We start from the raw sequence: 18,426 nt of genomic DNA, 5'->3' as shown, positions 1-18,426 counted from the left end.
ATTAAAAAAAAACACCTAAAACGCAAAAAAAAAAAAAGGAGAGGCATATACCCCTTATTTACCCCTTTTGAGACGGCCAATAATAATTCTTATTTGTATATTAATTTTTGTGGTGATATGATGTGTTGAAGAAAAACAAACAAAAAAATAAATGGGTAATTTTCAATAGAGGTCATTCAACTATGGTCTTTTTATTTTCTGGTCACCTATCTATGAGAATTACAAAATAATTACTTAACTATTATTAAATTTTGGTTACTCAACTATGAAAAGTTACAAAATTACCATCTAACTATTTAATTTTTTCCTTTTGGTCACCACCTGATTAACATAAAATGAAAACGCCCAAAATCTAAGATATTTGGGTTAGCAAAAAGATAAAAGTGAATAGTTGAGTGACTATTTTGTAACTTTTTTTAATTCAGTGACTGAAAAAGAATAATATCATAGTTGAGTGACTACTAGATAATTTACCCTAAATAAATAAATAAATTTTTTCTCTTAACCTGACCGACTCGACCTTCACCTCATTCTCTTTCATCGAATATAAATATATAAATAAACAAAAATTGTAAAAAAGAGAAAAAAAAAAAAAGAAGGGGAAAAAAACCTCCATTATTTTCCGATTGGAAGGCTCAGATCGAACCTAGAAACCGACAGTATCTTCTCCGTCTTCAGGTCAGCCTCCGGTCTCTCCTTGCTTTTTCTCCGATTCGGCCGACGGCATCATCCCTTTCCTTTTCTTTTTTATCTGGAATTTTTGAAAACTATTTTAATTGTTTTTATACGGAATCGGCGGTAGCCGTTCGATTTGCGTTCGACGGATCTGGTGCTACCCGTTCTTCATAGATCTGAATCTATTGTGTTATTGTTTGATTGTTATAAAAGAAATTATTGATTTTATCAATTAGGTCAAAGAACCCTAAATAAAGTTTTAGGAGAATCCAATTGATCAGCTGATGGTTGTCATCGGGTATTGGGAATATAGGAACATACGTATTTTGATCTGGTGTTTGTTTTGTGTGGGTTATTGAAAAGAAGACATGAATTCTGCTTTTGCAACTGTGATTTTATCGTTTTGTCATGCTTTTTAATTGTCGAGCTTATTTTGGTGCTTTCTTTGTGTGTTATAGTAAATACTATGTGTTGTTATAATGGTCATACCTTAAGACCCTCCGCAACATCTAAATATCTTGGAAGCTTTACTTGTCCAGCAGCAACTTCCTGTCAATAGCGTTTTTAAGTGTTGTTGGCCCTTTTTGCCAATGGAGAAAGGAGTGCCATCTAGCCTTTTTGTTAATGATGGTTCCTTCATGGAGAGGTTTAAACAGCTTCAACAACAGAAGGATGACAAGGACAAGGCTGCGGCTTTGGAGGAATCTAAACCCCCCAAAGTTGTAAAAGGGTCGTCAGCTCCCAAGCCTTCCATTGCTTTTAAGCCCAATGATGTACGCAAGACCACCCAACTTCCTTCAGGGGGCAAACTTGCTTTCAGCTTGAAACAGAAATCAAAGCTTGTGGCACCTCCTGTTAAGTTGGATGCAGATGAGGATGAAGAGGACCAAGATGCAGGGAGGCTAGATGACAAACCAGTTAAAAAGCAAAAATTGGGTCGATCAGATTCCTCTGAACAAGCTTTGAAACAAGTGGATGTTGGTAATTACTGCTTTTTTAATATTGTTGTGTTGCTGTCGGTGACTAGTGGTCCTCAAGGAATTTACATGCTTAGGTTGCATGTCAGATACATTTCCAACTAGAATGAGTTTATGATTTATGAATGTTTGAATTACTAGTTTATTGTGCCTGCGGTTAAGTTCTCACAGACTTAAATAGAGGTCTAGACAAAAATTCCTCCTTTCTCTTCTCATAAAGAAATTTTTTATAGTTGTCTAGGTTAAAATAGTCCCCTTCATAAACTGCTGTGATTTATGAAGTCATCTGGCCATCTTCTCTGATCTTAAAGTGGTGGATGAAGAGGGCAAAACATTCTTGAATATTTCTTGTCTCATGAATGCAGCTTATATCTTAATTACCAATCAACATTGGTGGAAAGAGATGTTCAATGAAAGATTTGGAATATGTGGCACGCCTGCTACAAGAGTAATTTGCATTCTCTTCTTCATGCTCTTGGTATTAATCAGTTTTGTAAGTGATATGCAGCACCAACTTCCCCAAGCGATCTCACTGTGAAGAAAGTTGCCGACAAACTTGCTAGTTTTGTTGCCAAAAATGGAAGGCAGTTTGAACATATTACTCGTCAAAAAAACCCTGGCGACACACCTTTCAAGTATGTTTTCTTGGCATTAGTCTTTTTAGTTCAGTTCCATGAGTGCATTGATTTTTTTGGCTCCTTTTTGTTTTCTGTGTTCTGTGTATTTGATATTTTACTGTGTCCAGATTCCTTTTCGATGAGAGTTGTTCTGATTACAAATACTATGCATACCGCCTTGCCGAAGAGGAAAAAGCTCTTTTAGAGAATAAGGAAGAACAAACTCCTCAAAGCGGTTAGTATCTTTTCTCTCCTTGACCACGGTATCGGATAGGATCTTTTTGGATTTGTATGCTAGAATTTTCTGTTGCTATTATTTCTTTCTTGTTACTTCATTCTGTTCTGCACCATAGAATATATATCGGAGTTACTGTTCATGCACAACTAGTCTAGGAATTAGCTCCAAAAACCTCAAGAAATTTATGATTGTTGCATATGTAAAGGTGATATGTCCCATCCTTCTGTAATGACATGACCAATGCTTTTCTATGTGGTACAGGCATTTCAGCTTCTAAGTCCCCAAGCAGCTCTAGTAGGGCAGCTCCGCAGCAATCAAGTTATCAAATTCCTGCCTCTGCTTTGTATGAGAATGAGGAGCCTAGATCTTCAGGGACTTCAGCGGGAAGAGCAGGTGATGATGCATGAGATATTTGTTGTTAGTTATTTCTATGGGGTGAATATGAGTCTGGCTTTCCTTGGTTTGCATGTCTAGGGTTATCAAGTTCTTTGAATTAAAATTATATTTCTTTCTTTTGTCTAGCAAATGTCTCCTCGGTCATTCTGTCTGTTTAAAGGTTGTCGATCATGTTCTGTTTTTTTAATTATAATAATCTGAAAAAGCAACTGTCCTGCTACTTTGTTTTAATAGTAACTGCATTATTTCTTTCTAATCTACACTTAAGATTGTCAATTAATGATATAATTTTTTTTTTCCTTCTGTTAAATCGTCCATGTAGATTGTAAATTCATACATTATCAATTTGCAGTTGTATTGTGATATCAGCAGGTATTACTAATGGACAATTTTGTTTGCCTGATGTTATATACATGCTTTTCTATGACACAGGTTCATCCAGTGCACCTTCAGGTGCAGATCCTATAGCAATGATGGAGTTTTACATGAAGAAGGCTGCTCAGGAAGAAAAGATGAGAACACCTAAGCAGTCCAAAGACGAGATGCCACCACCTCCTTCCCTTCAAGGTGAATGTTTGAAATGTGTGTACTTCTGTGTTCACATGGACATGATGTGTTTTCTTTTTTCTTATTGCTAAAACCCATTACCCATATTCTTTTGGCTAGCTGGTCCAGTGAAGAAAGGTCATCATATGGGCGATTATATCCCACAGGAAGAGCTTGAAAAGTTTATGGCTGCCTGCAATGATGCTGCTGCACAAAAAGCTGCAAAGGAGACTGCCCAGAAGGCAAAGATTCAATCTGATAATGTTGGGCATAAACTCTTATCGAAAATGGGTTGGAAAGAAGGTGCTTTATCTTCTCTCTCTAACTTGTATACTTGCTCGTCTCTAGCCTGGTTTGTGTTGACCAACAGATTGAAACTCAACTCTAAGTTCTGTCTAAAATGAATCACAAGAACTGAGATACGATAAACCATCTAGGACAAGGGATTTAAATGCATGTGACAATTAATCTTTTTCTGTATCTTGCAATCAAGCAATGACGTGGGTGCCAGTAATTTTTTATTGTTTATTTTGCCTTTGCGATAGTATTATCAAACTATTAATTACATATTATGAGCACCGTTTATAGAAGGGAGAAGTTTAATACCTTGGCTTGCATTGGGCTGCAGGTGATGGTTTAGGGAGTTCCAGAAAAGGCATTGCAGATCCAATCATGGCTGGTGATGTAAAGATGAACAATTTGGGGGTCGGTGCTCATAATCCTGGAGAAGTGACGCCAGATGATGATATATACGAGCAATACAAGAAGCGAATGATGCTTGGCTATCGATACAGACCCAATCCCCTGGTATTCGATCTGTTCCTTCATATTATATATATTGATAAGGGGTAGATAACATTTTGGCCTTGGAAGTTGATCTCTGATGATATGTTTGGTATTTTTGTGCAGAACAATCCTCGAAAAGCATACTATTGAGAACACAGTTGTGGAAGAAATCTACTATGTGTGGGGTGGGTGGCTGGTTGGAAGAATAACTCTAAAGAGTTGAAGGATGCTTATTGCATATCATCATATACATACTATATATTTATGTATATATTTGTGTTTATGACTGAGGTTTCTTTCTTTTCTATGGGATTCATTTCGTTTCGTTTATTCAGGTGTCTAAAGACAGCTTTTTTCCCTTCTTAAAAAACCCAAGACTGTTAAGTGTTAACTGACTATTTTGAATCAACTGGAGGGAAGGTAGTTTTGTATCAAGATAGCTTCTGTTTTGTTCTGTTTGTGAAAGGGCAGTGTTGGTCCAAAAATAATTTAAATTCAAAAACCAACGTGTCCAATTTATTACCCGGAAACTCCAGCAATAATCCCCATTTTCTTTTAAAATATCTCATTGATTATGCTTTCACATTTCTCATACCTTTTCCAATTTTATGATTTGGAAATTTATATTTCTGTAAATTTAATATTTTATCATTTTTTGGTAAATTTTATTTTTGCTTTTGTCTTGTATGAGTTAACATTCAAATTCTTGTGCAATTATTATTTTCAAGGATTACAGAGGAGGGGCAGCCAATAATTTTATTATTATTATATAGCTGAAGACCCTCTTCTCTGTCAATGGCCTGCTTGGTGATACTATCGGCTTCTCTGTTCTCGTCTCTAAGAACATATTTAATCAACCATCTTTGCAAAATACGCCTGATTACTATAGAATTTGATCTCTTCAGCTTTGATAACTTTCAATTGTATTATGTATTCTACCTTGTGTTAACATTACACCGTCGAGAATGCTCCACAATTTAGCTTAAAAAACATAACATTTACCAATTTGCGATTGAACTCGAATATCCATTCACTACTGTGATCTCTCAATACACCACCTGCTGTAGCATAACCTGTGTTAATTTTAACGGTTCCATCGGATCTTAATCGAATCCATCTTCTTGTTGTCACCGTCTTTGCTCTCGAGCTCGATTTCAAAGGATTCCTCGCTTGCAGGACAAAATATATTGGGCAGCCAAGAATCTTTAAAGTAGATGTTGGTAATAAAAGTATACTTTTTCAAAAGAAAAATGTTTTATAATATAAATAAAATGTAATCTAATCTCGAAATTAATTTGAAGTAATAAAAAGAGAACCAAAAAAAAAGAACCTATTTGATGGAGAAATCAGAAGCGTAAGGGAACATTTCTTACGTCATATTCCCGTTTAAGACTACAAAGAATAAGAAAAAACTTCGCTTGAGATTTATTGCTTACCCATCCTTGAAGCCGAAATTCAACTTAGGAGACATGCCTTTTTTTTTTAATATCCGATAATTATATTCCGAATCGAATTAATCGAGATAAGACTCTTCAGATATTTATTCAATATTCGTATTTACGAATTTACTTAAAAAAAAAAAGAACATTGGAATCTACATCATTGCGTTGGTGAGATATATGCTTTGGTACCATATTCACCAACATCAGATGCAGATGACATAATAAAAATTTAGATGCAAAGGGAAAGGGCATAGAAGGAAGGATAAATTCCACTCCTGAATCTCTTCTCTTGTTGGGTCTATTCACGGCATTCACATGCAACCACATTTCCCCTTTACTTCTCTCTACCATCATTCTTTTTACAATTTGGTCCTCCATTATTTTTACTCCTATTTAGGGAGATTTGCATTTTTAATCTTGAGGCCAAATTTTTTTTGGGTCAATTCCATCAAGTTCTCTCTCCTGGTTCATTTTTTGGGTTAAATTTTGCTATCAATTTTTGTACTATGCATTAATCCCTGTACTTTATTTGGTCAATTTTAGTTTATACTTTTTTCGAAATTTAAAATTTCAGTTCTAACTTAAATGCTAACAGTTAAATTTTGCTATTAGTCCCAAGTACGAGTAACGTTTTAGATTTAGATTGTGTTCCCCAATTAGATCTTTTTCTAGTCTCTATACTTTTCAGATATTGAAATTTTAGTCTTGACTCAAACGACAACCAGTAAATTTGCACCCATAAACGACAACAATTAGATTTTGAAAATAGCAACTTAAATTAATGGATTTAACATGTATAGTTTGATTAGGACGGAAATTTTAAAAATCGAAAACCACCCATAAATTTTGGTTCATTGTGTAATGCTATACATGAACTTTAATTTTTTTGCAATTTTGGATCAATTATTGTAAAATTATACCAAATCAAAGTTCATGTATCAAATTGCATATCAAATTAAAATTCACGTGTAGTTTTGAGATTTCTCCCGAGTTTGAAACAACCAAATTAAATTCAACTTTTTATTAAATTAGAAGTGACCAAATTATAATAAAAGGACTAAACCCATAATAAAAAACATATAACATGGGGACTTTTTATAGAATTTCACCTTTTCTTCAAGAATGATGGTGACATAAAAGAATCTCATTCATTCATCTCCATAATTATGACTTGATCCATCCATCCACCTATGGTGGCCACTTGAATTCATAAAACTATATTAAAAATAATAATAATCAATGCCGGATCTAGAGGCGTAGGAGAGACCTAAAATGAAATTTTCTTCTATTTACATACTTTATAATTATAAAATTTTAAACTAATAATAATAAAATTATATTTTAACCCTCTTTGAATGATAAAAGAATTCTCTAAAATTATAAAGATATAAGCTATTAAAATAACGAAATTACATTTTTACTATCATAAAAATATATAATTTAATTCCAACCCTCCAGATCTTTTTTCCGACTTTACCACAAACCCCAAAATCGTATTTCTAGATCTACCACTGATAATAATAATCAAAGATTAAGTTAATGAACCACATTTCCATAAACGTTAATATGTAATTAAGTATTGTTTAATTTATTATTAAATTTCCACTTTGAAGCTGTCTTTTAATGTGAACTTTACTAGAAATAAAAGTCAAGTCATCCAAAGTGGGCTTCAAAATATCGTCCTTTGGGTTCATATTTGTGGTAAAACCTTTCATTAATTTAATCTTACTCTTGAACGAACTTTTATTTTGACCCTTTATTTGTTATTATATTCAAACTTTTTTTGGGTCGAATTTTGCTATTAGTCCTTATATACTTTTTGAATGTTGAGATTTTAGCCTTGGTTCAGGAGATAGTGGTTAAATCCGTTGAGTCGGATTCTTTTATTAGTCTCGTACTACATGCAGGTTGTGAATTTAGTCCTTCTTATATTTTTCGAATTTTGGAATTTCAGTAATAGCCCAAACGTTTTTAGCAGTTAAATATGTTAAACCAGATTATGTTATTTGTGTCGTACTGCACGTAGGATGTGAATTTAGTCATTGTTCTCCAATATGATCATTTTTACTTCCTATACATTTTGCATTTTGAAATTACAGTCTCGATTCAAATGATAACCGTTATATCAACTAATTAAAAGTCGACATGACATTACACATGTGATGTTATGTCGGCGCATAAGATTTTGAAAATAGCACACAATTAATGGCCATCATTTGAGTTATCTTTGGAATTTCAAAATCCAAAATGAACATGAACTAAAATTGATCAAATTAGAATATATGAACCAAATCCACAACTTGTACATAATATAAGGACTAATAACAAAATTTTACCAAGGTCTCATTGATTTTGCTTATTTTATTACCAAAACTGTGGCTTTCTACTGTCATGCCATAAAATACAAGATGATATATATATATATATATATATGATGTTGATACAGCTTTAGAATATTTAACTTTAAATTTTTTTTTTTTGTCTAAAATGTTCTTTACATCCATCAAAAAGGCAAATTCGGATAAGCATTGCCATCGCATATTTTAGGATCAAAAAAAAAAAAAAACATAAAGTATGTTTTGTTTGATTCTTTATAGGCATATATACATATACATATACATATACAGGCCTGCTGGTGTTGCTGGAAAACATCTACAAAAGATAAGCTGTTTTCCTTCATTGGTGTTGGAATTCATTACGGTTAACTATTATTTAGTTTTTAAATTGATTCTTAGATTTTAAAATATTTTAATTAAGTCCTTAAAGAATCGACATCGTTCCAAGTAAGTTGTTATTATCTTGGATGTTAACGTCTTACATGTTAAATATATATATATATATATATATATATAGTGCCGTAAATTTAAAAGGTCGATTTTTTCGTATGTCAAATGAAAATTGTTTATGCAATAGGCACATATATGTTTACAATTTTATGCACGTGTTAGAAACATAAATTAGCTTTGAGGACTTAATTGAAATATTTAAAATTTAAAATCAATTCAAAATCTAAACGATAATTTGGGTTCATTGGTTCAATTATCTTTATTAATAATGATAAGGGTGTAGCCAAACGGGGTGGAATGGAAAAATTGCTTTATATAACCTCTTTCTAAAATTAAAAGATGTAATTTAGTCTCTTTTTTTACCTTTGATTAAATGGATAATTATAAGTTTAACCCTTTTAAAAATGTAAACATTTTAATACCAGAATTTTATAATCTTATCTCGATCCTTAAACAAAATTTCCGATTTCACCGGATAACAAAATTAGGTTTTAAAAGGATGAAATATTCTCCATAATCTTGCTTGTAGCTTTTAACCTTTGTTTATGATTATATATATATGAAGGTATTGATATTATCAATTGTGTGTGGATCATATAAATTGTTAAGAATTGGTCCCCAAATATATGCTTAGTTTCAATATTTTTTTAGAGTTGAATTAAGATTTAGGCAGCCTGACCTACCCTTTGACAAACTCTTAATGTTTAACACATGCTTTAATTGCTTGTTGGGCATTTGTTGAATAATTTGTCTTTCATAAATTACGAGTCGCCAATTAGGTTTTAGCTCGATTGGTATTAACATTGTTGTCAGCGTAAGAGAACATAAATTCAAGTATGCTGAAGCGCATTATCCTCCTATTTAAGGGTTGGGGAGGGGCTATGAGTAGTTCTAGGCATTGTATCAAAAAGAACAGATATTATAAAAATCTATAATGAAAAACAAACGAATGATACCTTCTGCTTGTGAAATTTAAAAACTCATCATCAATATATCAAATAATTATTCATAAATTTATAGGCGAGTTACATCCAATGTCACTAAATTATTCGAAAGTTTTCATTTAAATCACTGGACTGTTAAAAACACGTTGTTGTATAGCCTTTGTTCGAACCACCTACACCAATCGAAAACTCTCGTTCCCTTTCTTTTTCTATGAAACAACTTTAAACGTCACAAGTCTACAAACCAAAATCCAAATAACTTTATTTTTCGATCTTCGACATTGACTATCAGATCAATTTGGATCTAAGATATATTATTCTACTCGTTGATGAATACTAATTTATCATACTAATTGTTAAATTATCGCTTGGAGCTTGCTAGCTAGACTTCTTCTTCTTTTTTTAAGAAAACTTAATAATCTAATGATTAAAATAAAAACTTCCGAATAGATAAAGGATTTAAATGAAAACTTTATTATATAATTATATGATTAGGACATGAATACCGCTTGTAATAAAACAAGGAAACTCTCATAAAGTAAGTGGTTTTTTTTCCTTTTTTATGTCGGCGCAGACTTGTACTTTTAAATATATTATTTTCTTGGACTAAAATCCAAATTATTTTATTATATCTATATCATATTTAAATCCCTAATTTAGGATTACCAATTAATTCAATAAAAATACAAATAAAATAAACAAATATAAAAACAATATTACTGTTTTATATCTATATCAATAATTTTAATTTATTTTAAAAATCATTATTTTAAGTAAATTTTAAATAATTATTTAGTTTAAGAGTGTAAAAATTTTCAAACTTTTAAAACAAAAACAATTAAGCTTCTGTTTTATTTTTTTAAAGTTTGAGAGTTTTTATATCATTAATCGTAATTATTTTTAATTTATTATTTTTTAAATTTGAGTGCTTTTTACGCCCTTAATCCAAATTATTTTTGGGTGCATGTAATGAATGTAGTATAAAAGTATAAATATGGATGAAGGGTACATAGTATGTCTTACTTTATTTTGAATAATTAAGAGTTGAAAAAAGAGGGTTGACATTAGTACAAAAGTCAACTGATTACTTGGTGTAGGATAGAGCCATGAATATGGTTTTCTAAATTTGTTGAATTTTGTAAGCTAAGCTATGCTGTTAGAGTGGGAGTATGTATTCATAAGTCCCCTATGTATTTCGTAATTTTTTTTATTTACGAAAATATTTTTTAATGGAAAAAATTACGAAGAAATATGAGTATATCGGTCCAACGGCTTACCACGAATATGATCAGACAGTTAAGGGTCTTTTGTTCTTTTTGTTTTATAGTTTTTTTTTTCTTCTTCTGATTTCTCAGTTTTTTTTACTAAGTAAGATAAAATATTTAAAAATCTTGTCAGTGCCGCCTAACACACCGACGACACCATTAAAAAATATTTTTTTGTAACCCAGTATACCTATATTTCTTTGAATATTTTTTTAAAAATACATATTGATGTTGCCTGATGCAGTGTGTCAGGCAACATCGGCGGAAACCATTGAGTTTACCTATTTTTTGTAAATAACTTTTTACCTATCCCATTTTCGTAGTTATTTATTTTTTTATATTATTTGCATAAAAAACTTAAATCGAGCGAATTAAATTATAATTTTTAAAAAAAAGTGCACCCAAAAGAAAATTTAAATTAATCTATTCAAATTTTTAGTTCGAGAGTTTTAATCTTTAAGTAATTTTATCGAGTTTGAATTAAATTTAAAATAAAATTAAATAAAACTCTTAAATAAAAGATTTTAACATTGGGTGCTACTTCCATTACCCAAAGGGGCACTTATTCGCTTGTTAATGTGTTTGGAGACAATCAAGCCAATTAGATTATTGGATCTATTTAATTTTTAAAAATAAATAAATAAATTATAAAATTCGATTCAATCAATTCAATCACCGACTCAATTCACGAATCATCTGAATTTTTATCTTATTTTAAATTGATTTATCGATTTAATTGATTCCGATTCCGATTCTGAAAACATTAGAAAAAAGTCTTACCCCCTAAAGCAACTTTTTTAGACTTCGCAGTCTACGCGCTTAGACTTCGGCTTCACCCATAAGCCAAAAAAGGCCAAAAAGCAAAGGGTATCACATGCTTTGATGTCTAGATAAGGTTGTTTTCAAACTTTTCCTTTATTTAAAAAATAAAATGAAAAATTAGAAGTCTATTAATACTGTTTCCACAAAACCTGGTAAGCAAGTCTGTTCACACAAAAAGCAGACTGTGGAAAACAAAAACCATGAAATCTGCAAATCAGGGTTAGTTTAGTCAACCCTACCCCCATTTAATGAATACATCATCATCCATACCATGTCTACTATAAGTATCTCCATATCTTTTCATGGGAGCTTTGCTCAACAAACAAACAGTTCCTTAATGGTATCAAAGCTGAGAAAAGAACAAACAAAAGGTGAAACCTCTCTCTCTTCTTTCAACTTTTTTAGTGGAAGATTATTGTAAAACACTGTTCCATTTGTTTTAGTAACTTGGGTATTGTTTTCGTCACTAGAGAGAAGGGTTTTTTCCAATGGTGGAAATCCGGGAAGATGTATTGTTTTTAATGGTGTTTTGTAAATTTGTTTTGCTTTCTATTTTGGCAGCTGTAAAAGACCATTTAGTCCTTGAGAAGATCAAGAAAAGTTTCACAATTTGAATTTTATTCCGACAATTCAGATATATGCATGAAATCTAGCATTAAAAAATTTGGGGTTTTGATTGAATTATCATTGATGTCTGTATGGTTTTAGGGTTTCAACAAGAGAAAAAGAATGGAGACCGCTGATTATTACTATCTGCAACAAAACCAGCAGCAGAGTTGTGGTCTAATGCGGTATCGGTCGATGCCGGCCGAGAACCGTGTCGGGTACGACGAGTACGGTAGCGATTTTCGGTCATCTTCGAGTTCCGAAATGGAAACATTGTTCATGTTGTGTGGTAATGGTTCATCAGGGAATGTTTCAGAATATGAAGAGAAATCAGTGAAGCAAGAGGAGGAGATGATGTATCAAATTCAAAGCTTGCCATTGGAGAATGTTGAGAGTTCATTTGGTGTTGGTACAAATTTGGGATTGGAGAATTCAATGCAAAGAAATGGGAATGGTTCAAATCTTGTTAGGCAAACCAGTTCTCCATCTCAGGTTTTCTCTAGCCATGGCCTTGATAATGGTACTATTTTCTCTCTTTTCTTCCCCTTTCTTGGTAAACTTAAACATAAAAATATTAGTTCGATTGGTATAAGTAATCGTATTAGCTGCCATAGGTGAGTTTTTAAAAGGATAAATTTAGTGATTTTAAATTAATTGTTGAAATACGAAGAACATTTTTAAAATAATTAAATTATAAGCACATGTGTATCTAACTTAAATTTAATATGTTAAAAAATTGGGCGTATTAAATTTTATGGATATTACTTATTTTTTGAACAAGTTGAATCTAAACTATCCATGGAATAGGCACAAATACCCTTTGAGCCATGTGTTTTAAATGCTTCACCCCAACTACAGATCTTGGGATTATGTTTTGAGGTTCCTAGTAAAATTTTCAAAATATTTAAGAGTTGAATGAGAATTTTATTAAAAAAAATTAAGGTCTAATTAAAATTTGTGAGATTTAATGAGAATTTTCAAAAATTTGAGAGAAATTAATTAAAGGTTTTTAAAAGTTTCTCAAAATTTTGGCCTTAAGCCACCATAACGGTCCACCTCTACTTCATCTCATATTTGAGGGGTGTTTAACACTTAAACTAATGATTCCCGATTATAATACTTAATTAAAATATTTTAAAGTTTGAGAATGAATTCAAAAGATGCAGTTAACCCTTTTTAAAATTCCAATAAATGCACCAAAAATGTGTTTCCATTTACAGTTATCCTTTGGTACAAATTCTGAAAAAGGTTATTTCAATCCAGTCCCTTTTTTTCATGTTCTTGGCTCATATTTTCATATTGTCTGAAAAGGGAATGGTTTTTTATCAATGTAAATTCTTAGGTTTTAATGCAACCAGAAAAATGACTACTTTAAGGGCTTGCAATGGTATCAATGGTGAACCAACATCTACGGGTAGATTGTATAACCATATCAGCTTCTCCTCTGGGCCAATGCCTCAAATAGCTCAAGTTGAGAATGGAGGCTTAGCAAGCAATGGTAATGGTAGAAATGGGATGAACTTCATCCCCAACTTGATGTCTGATTCAAGGAATAATGCTTCACTTAGTGGGTTGAAAAGAGCCCGAGAGAGAGACAGCGACTTGTTGAGTGGTTTAAGCCGATTGCAAACTCGGGTACATAACTTAGCGATTTCGATTCGTTGATTGATTTTTCTCGGGTTTTGCGGTAATGAATGTGTGCTTTGTTCATCAGAACCAGGATTGCAGAGACTGTTCTACTGCTTTAACACACCAGTTGAGTTTACCTACAACCTATGAGGAAGTGGATGTTTGGCAGTTTCAAAGCTCGGTCCCTTGCAAGATTCGAGCGAAACGAGGTTGCGCTACTCACCCACGTAGCATCGCTGAGAGGGTATATAATATATATACACATATTGGTTTCCATCGTTTTATATCTCGATACCCTTTATTCATTGGCCGGTCTTTTGATTCCGTTTATATGCAATTTTCTAGATGAGAAGAACACGGATCAGTGAACGAATGAGGAAACTGCAAGGTCTTTTCCCGAACATCGACAAGGTAGTTTATTAGACCTTATATCTCTCTTTCTCCATATTTCGAATAAGTCCCTCAATTTCGTGCTTTCATGTCGGGTTTGGCAGCAAACGAATACGGCAGATATGTTGGATATGGCAGTGGAGTACATTAAAGATCTTCAGAAGCAGGTCAAGGTATGTACAATGAAGTAAATAAAAAAGATAGATAGGGTTAAAGAATAAAGATGAAGGGGCAATTCTTCTCATATAAATGCTGTTTTGTTTTTGTTTTTTTAATTACCGCAGATATTGAGGGACACTAAAGCAAAATGCAGCTGTTGAAGCAAAAATGACAGAAAATAGATAGCAATATAAAGTATCAAATATGGGGGAAAGTGAAGATGTAGCCATTTGTAATTATAATTGTAATGCAATGCAATGCATTGAAAGAATAATAGGGTCTTAGATTAGAATATCATAGGGCAGGAAAGCTTTGTGATTTGTGATTTTGAATGCAAGAGATAAGCTGTTGCTAAAGCCCTTTTTGTTTGTATGTATGCATATAGTGGTCTAAGAACCAGTATCCGGTAATCACATTGAGCTCCGACTAAATCTGGAGTTAAATTGGATCAATCCCCTAAATGGAGGGCAAAATTCTCCTAACACTGTCTTCTCTATCTACAAAGACTTGAAACCGGGACCTAACTTAAGGAGTATCGAGCTTCATACTGCTCGATTCAACAAACATTAGTAGCCTCATATGATGGTGCTAAAGCTCTTTGTGTGTGTAATGTGTATATACATATATATTGGTTTGAGACCCTCCAGTCCAGTAGCCACATTAAGCATTGACTAAATCTAAAGTCAAACTGGATCAAACCCCTAAACAAAGGACAAAGTTCTCCCAACACTGTTTTCTCTATCTACAAGACTTGAGCCTGAGACCTTACTTAAACAGATGTCGGATAGCTTCTTGGGTATATTCAACATATGTATATTTAAACAAACAAAAACAATGCAATGATGAAATCCAATTTATGCACTAAGGATAAAATCATAAGAGCGTATTATATTTTAAATTGAATTTGCAAGAATGAATAAAAGAATATCGTACCATTTGACATTTTGATATGCCATAATGTCAATCACCCTTCTTGCAAATAAATTATTTAAACCCCCTTGAACAAAGGATAATGTATGATTTGTTACAAGACACGAACCGGTTTGTCATGATTCCCCTTTATTTCCTTTCAGATTAATTACTGAAAGCTCTTGTTCAACAAACTCTCCCGTACATATGGATGGATATTTGCTAGCAAGGGGTGATTCTGCAAAGTGTCCGAGAGGCTTTAACACAGCATCCGAAGCTATGTGCGCAAACAACTGCATGAAAATACCAGAAAATATATCGGATATTTTTTTCAAATGCTGGCTCAATAACTACAACGTGGTTCAGTTTACTTACCGTTGAGGATACTCTCCATAGGCTACGATTTTGCTCTGATGCTAACTTTATAGCATTGATTGTCCTCTTTGTGACAACAACTTCATGCATACCAGCAGTACACTCACCAGCAGTCAACCATTCTATCTGCAAGAGACGGAAGTGAAATGAAATGCTTATATGTATGTAATGCATCAAGCTTATTCAATAAACCAAGGAAGAAGTTAGCTAAATTGCCATCCACAATTTTCAGAAATAGCAGGAAGAAAAAAAGATTAAATTGAGGAGGTATAAAAACTATAAGAATCAGTAGGTTTTCATCCTTGGTGCAATGGCTGAGATGTACGAAAGGTGTTCAAGTCCACTGCCAACAATCTGAGACTTCTATTACATTTTTAGCTATAATCTATGCCTCTATGGTACTAGACCATTTACAGCAATCAGTGGTGTCTATCAACCAATGCCAAAGCATTACATATTCTTTTGTACAAGATAGGACAAAAATAGGGGATTCATTGGAACAGTGCATGGATTTATATTACATTAATTACCAAGAACAGCAAACAACTTGGTTGGCTGGCCACTTCACAAGCAACACCATCATCATCAAGCAATGGAAATTAGTGCTCATGTCTCTTACCTGCTTCCCAGTCTGAATTAGAAGACATCCTATAGGAACTTTCACCTCAATCTTTTCCCCATTCCTTAGCCAGATGTTTAGACCAGGGAACCTGCTTCTGCCGTGAATAGTTAGAAAGTTAAGGTCATAGTGGTAGCCTGCAAAAACAGTGCCCTCCTGCCCATAACGTTTGAGGTCACTCCCTGTTGGAGCTAGAAGATGTGGCCCCTGGATTTGGAAGGATAAAGGATTTCTTGTCACGTGCAATGATAGATAAATGATAAGTTTCCTAATGCAAAATGGAAAACAACAAGCAATGTACAATGACTCCATTGCAAATAAAGAATATAAAGCCTGGCACTGAGAGATAGAACTTGAGTGGCACTGATATGCTTATGTCACCATGAAAAGGTAGGGGTATATTGGTCTTAATATAAAAAGAAAAAAACAAGAGATGTAATGGACAAGCCTGCATGCCAACAAAGCTTTAAATAGACCATTCAATCTTCATTTCTCTATATTATTCCACATACTCTATATCACAAGAATGAACCGCAGTAAATTGAAGGCAAAATCAATGCAGTACTAAAAAGATTGAATATGAAACTGGTTAAAATTACATACCTGTTTCATAAGGGAAGTGAATGCATCTTTAGGCAACCCAAATCCAATTGCTGCCATTTCAGCAACAGCCTACGCAAGAATAGAGACATCACAAACTAAGTTTAGCCTTTCCATAGGATGGATCATATAAAGGCAAGCAAACCAAACAATGAACTCACCTCTATTGCCGATATCATTTTGTATCCCCATGAGTCCATGGTCTCTTTCCATTCAGGGAAACCTTCAGGTATGACAGGTTCTGAATTAAGTTCCTGCAAGGGAAGAAAGGAGAAGATAATGAAAATAGTAAACCTTTATATCTTAACATTTCTGTGAGAGGAGACTGAAAATACCTGAAAGCGGGTTTTTGAAGGGCGAGGGCCCACTCTCCACATATATCGCCACTTCGGATCAGGGCCCTTGGGAGTTAATGGTTGGTGTTCTTTGGGCATTGCCCTTAACTTCTCTTGCATTTCTTCATCAACCAAGCTTCTTGGCACTTCCACTCCCTCTGGCGTTACTCCAACCTGTAATCTCCATTTGCATAAAAAAGATTAAATCAAGTTGTTATGCAGGTTTAACTCCAATATAAACGAATAGTCAGGTAAAAACTAAGAATTTTTCCCCATCTGAAATACAATCAAGCCCTTTAGTTAGGTGAAGATTTTAGCACCTTTTCTTTCTTTTCAACAAAGCAAAAGAACCTAATTGAGCCAATTTGAATAATTTAGCTATTTTACATGACAGCACCCAATAAGGCACAAAGAAGAAGTTTTAATCGCTTGAAACTATATTTGTAACTTGAGTTGGAATTGGATTCATTTGCTATAAATGTAGTTGAGATTCAATGATTATATATTTGAAAAGTATAAAAACAAGAATTTCAAAGTCACAATACCTATAGCTATTTCAAGTTATCCACTGAATAGGCTTTCAACAAATCCAATTTGTGAAAGTTACATCTACATGTGTTTTATCACACATTTGAACAAATTTTAAAAAATCCAAGCTCCTAAACATAACTTGAATATTATGCTAAAACTTTATTTGGGCAATGCAATAAACATACTGTACTTTTTCAATAATTTCCTCTCTTTTCCACATATCAATCGAATTTGTTTCCTTTGTAATCTTATACTTCTAATAAATCAAATACACTGCACAGTTATTTTCTGTACAAATATCTGAGCGGCTAGTCAAATTCTAGCCAATTATACTTTTTCGCAAACAAAAAGACACTGAAAAATAAAAAAACAAAGCATAAATTCGAGGATAGAAGATGAAAAAAAAAAAAACGGACCTGGTAATGTAAAAAGGGACGCTCCTGCAAGCGCTTGAATTCAGCTGGCTTCTCGAAGTACTTCTCCATCATATCAATGAACCTATCGTTATCTTCAGCCGTACAGCGTGGATCCTTAACCAGTAAAGCCCCGGTTTCTTTGAGGAGTCGACTCACCTCGTGGCACAACTCGGTGAGTCCACTCGCTCGCTTTGTAGACTCACTTCCACGATTTCCGGCATCGGCAATCGCCAAATACGGTGCTAGATCTATCACCGGCAACTCCATCTGTTGATTTTTCGTTTTAGACAAAAATCTGTGATGTTAAAATCTGGATTTTCTTTTATTTATTTATTTATTTTTCCTTTTTAAAGAGGGAATACG

At 33.2% G+C, this 18,426-nt stretch overlaps 3 protein-coding genes across 4 annotated transcripts; 2 read left to right on the top strand and 1 right to left on the bottom strand.

Annotated features, from left to right (window-relative positions):
• Window positions 1-532: 532 nt before the first annotated feature.
• On the top strand, window positions 533-4,670 carry LOC105790278 (SURP and G-patch domain-containing protein 1-like protein). Of its 2 annotated transcripts, none has more exons than XM_012617791.2 (9): window positions 533-678; window positions 1,215-1,656; window positions 2,161-2,287; window positions 2,398-2,504; window positions 2,769-2,900; window positions 3,336-3,470; window positions 3,570-3,752; window positions 4,078-4,256; window positions 4,359-4,670. In XM_012617791.2, exons 2-9 carry the CDS (start codon window positions 1,266-1,268, stop codon window positions 4,383-4,385), a joined length of 1,281 nt encoding a protein of 426 aa, XP_012473245.1. In that variant the 5' UTR covers window positions 533-678; window positions 1,215-1,265; the 3' UTR covers window positions 4,386-4,670. The 2 variants fall into 2 exon arrangements, with proteins under 2 accessions (XP_012473245.1, XP_012473241.1); XM_012617787.2 differs by having other exon boundaries at window positions 3,336-3,485.
• A 6,971-nt stretch (window positions 4,671-11,641) lies between these two features.
• On the top strand, window positions 11,642-14,634 carry LOC105790277 (transcription factor bHLH130). The gene is made up of 7 exons (XM_012617785.2): window positions 11,642-11,865; window positions 12,203-12,620; window positions 13,443-13,735; window positions 13,815-13,973; window positions 14,075-14,140; window positions 14,224-14,292; window positions 14,404-14,634. The coding sequence occupies exons 2-7, from the start codon at window positions 12,224-12,226 to the stop codon at window positions 14,437-14,439; spliced, it is 1,020 nt and encodes a 339-aa protein (XP_012473239.1). The 5' UTR covers window positions 11,642-11,865; window positions 12,203-12,223; the 3' UTR covers window positions 14,440-14,634.
• A 512-nt stretch (window positions 14,635-15,146) lies between these two features.
• Window positions 15,147-18,426, bottom strand: LOC105790276 (uncharacterized). Its single transcript, XM_012617784.2, has 7 exons — window positions 18,064-18,426; window positions 17,117-17,290; window positions 16,943-17,035; window positions 16,785-16,853; window positions 16,182-16,388; window positions 15,563-15,688; window positions 15,147-15,480 (listed from the first exon to the last, which is right to left on the bottom strand). The coding sequence occupies exons 1-7, from the start codon at window positions 18,328-18,330 to the stop codon at window positions 15,325-15,327; spliced, it is 1,092 nt and encodes a 363-aa protein (XP_012473238.1). The 5' UTR covers window positions 18,331-18,426; the 3' UTR covers window positions 15,147-15,324.

This window comes from Gossypium raimondii, chromosome 8 (assembly GCF_025698545.1).
Source record: "Gossypium raimondii isolate GPD5lz chromosome 8, ASM2569854v1, whole genome shotgun sequence".
Taxonomy (NCBI): Eukaryota; Viridiplantae; Streptophyta; class Magnoliopsida; order Malvales; family Malvaceae; genus Gossypium; species Gossypium raimondii.
The sequence above is the reverse complement of the archived record's forward strand: the minus strand, read 5'-3'. Positions and strand labels throughout refer to the sequence as shown.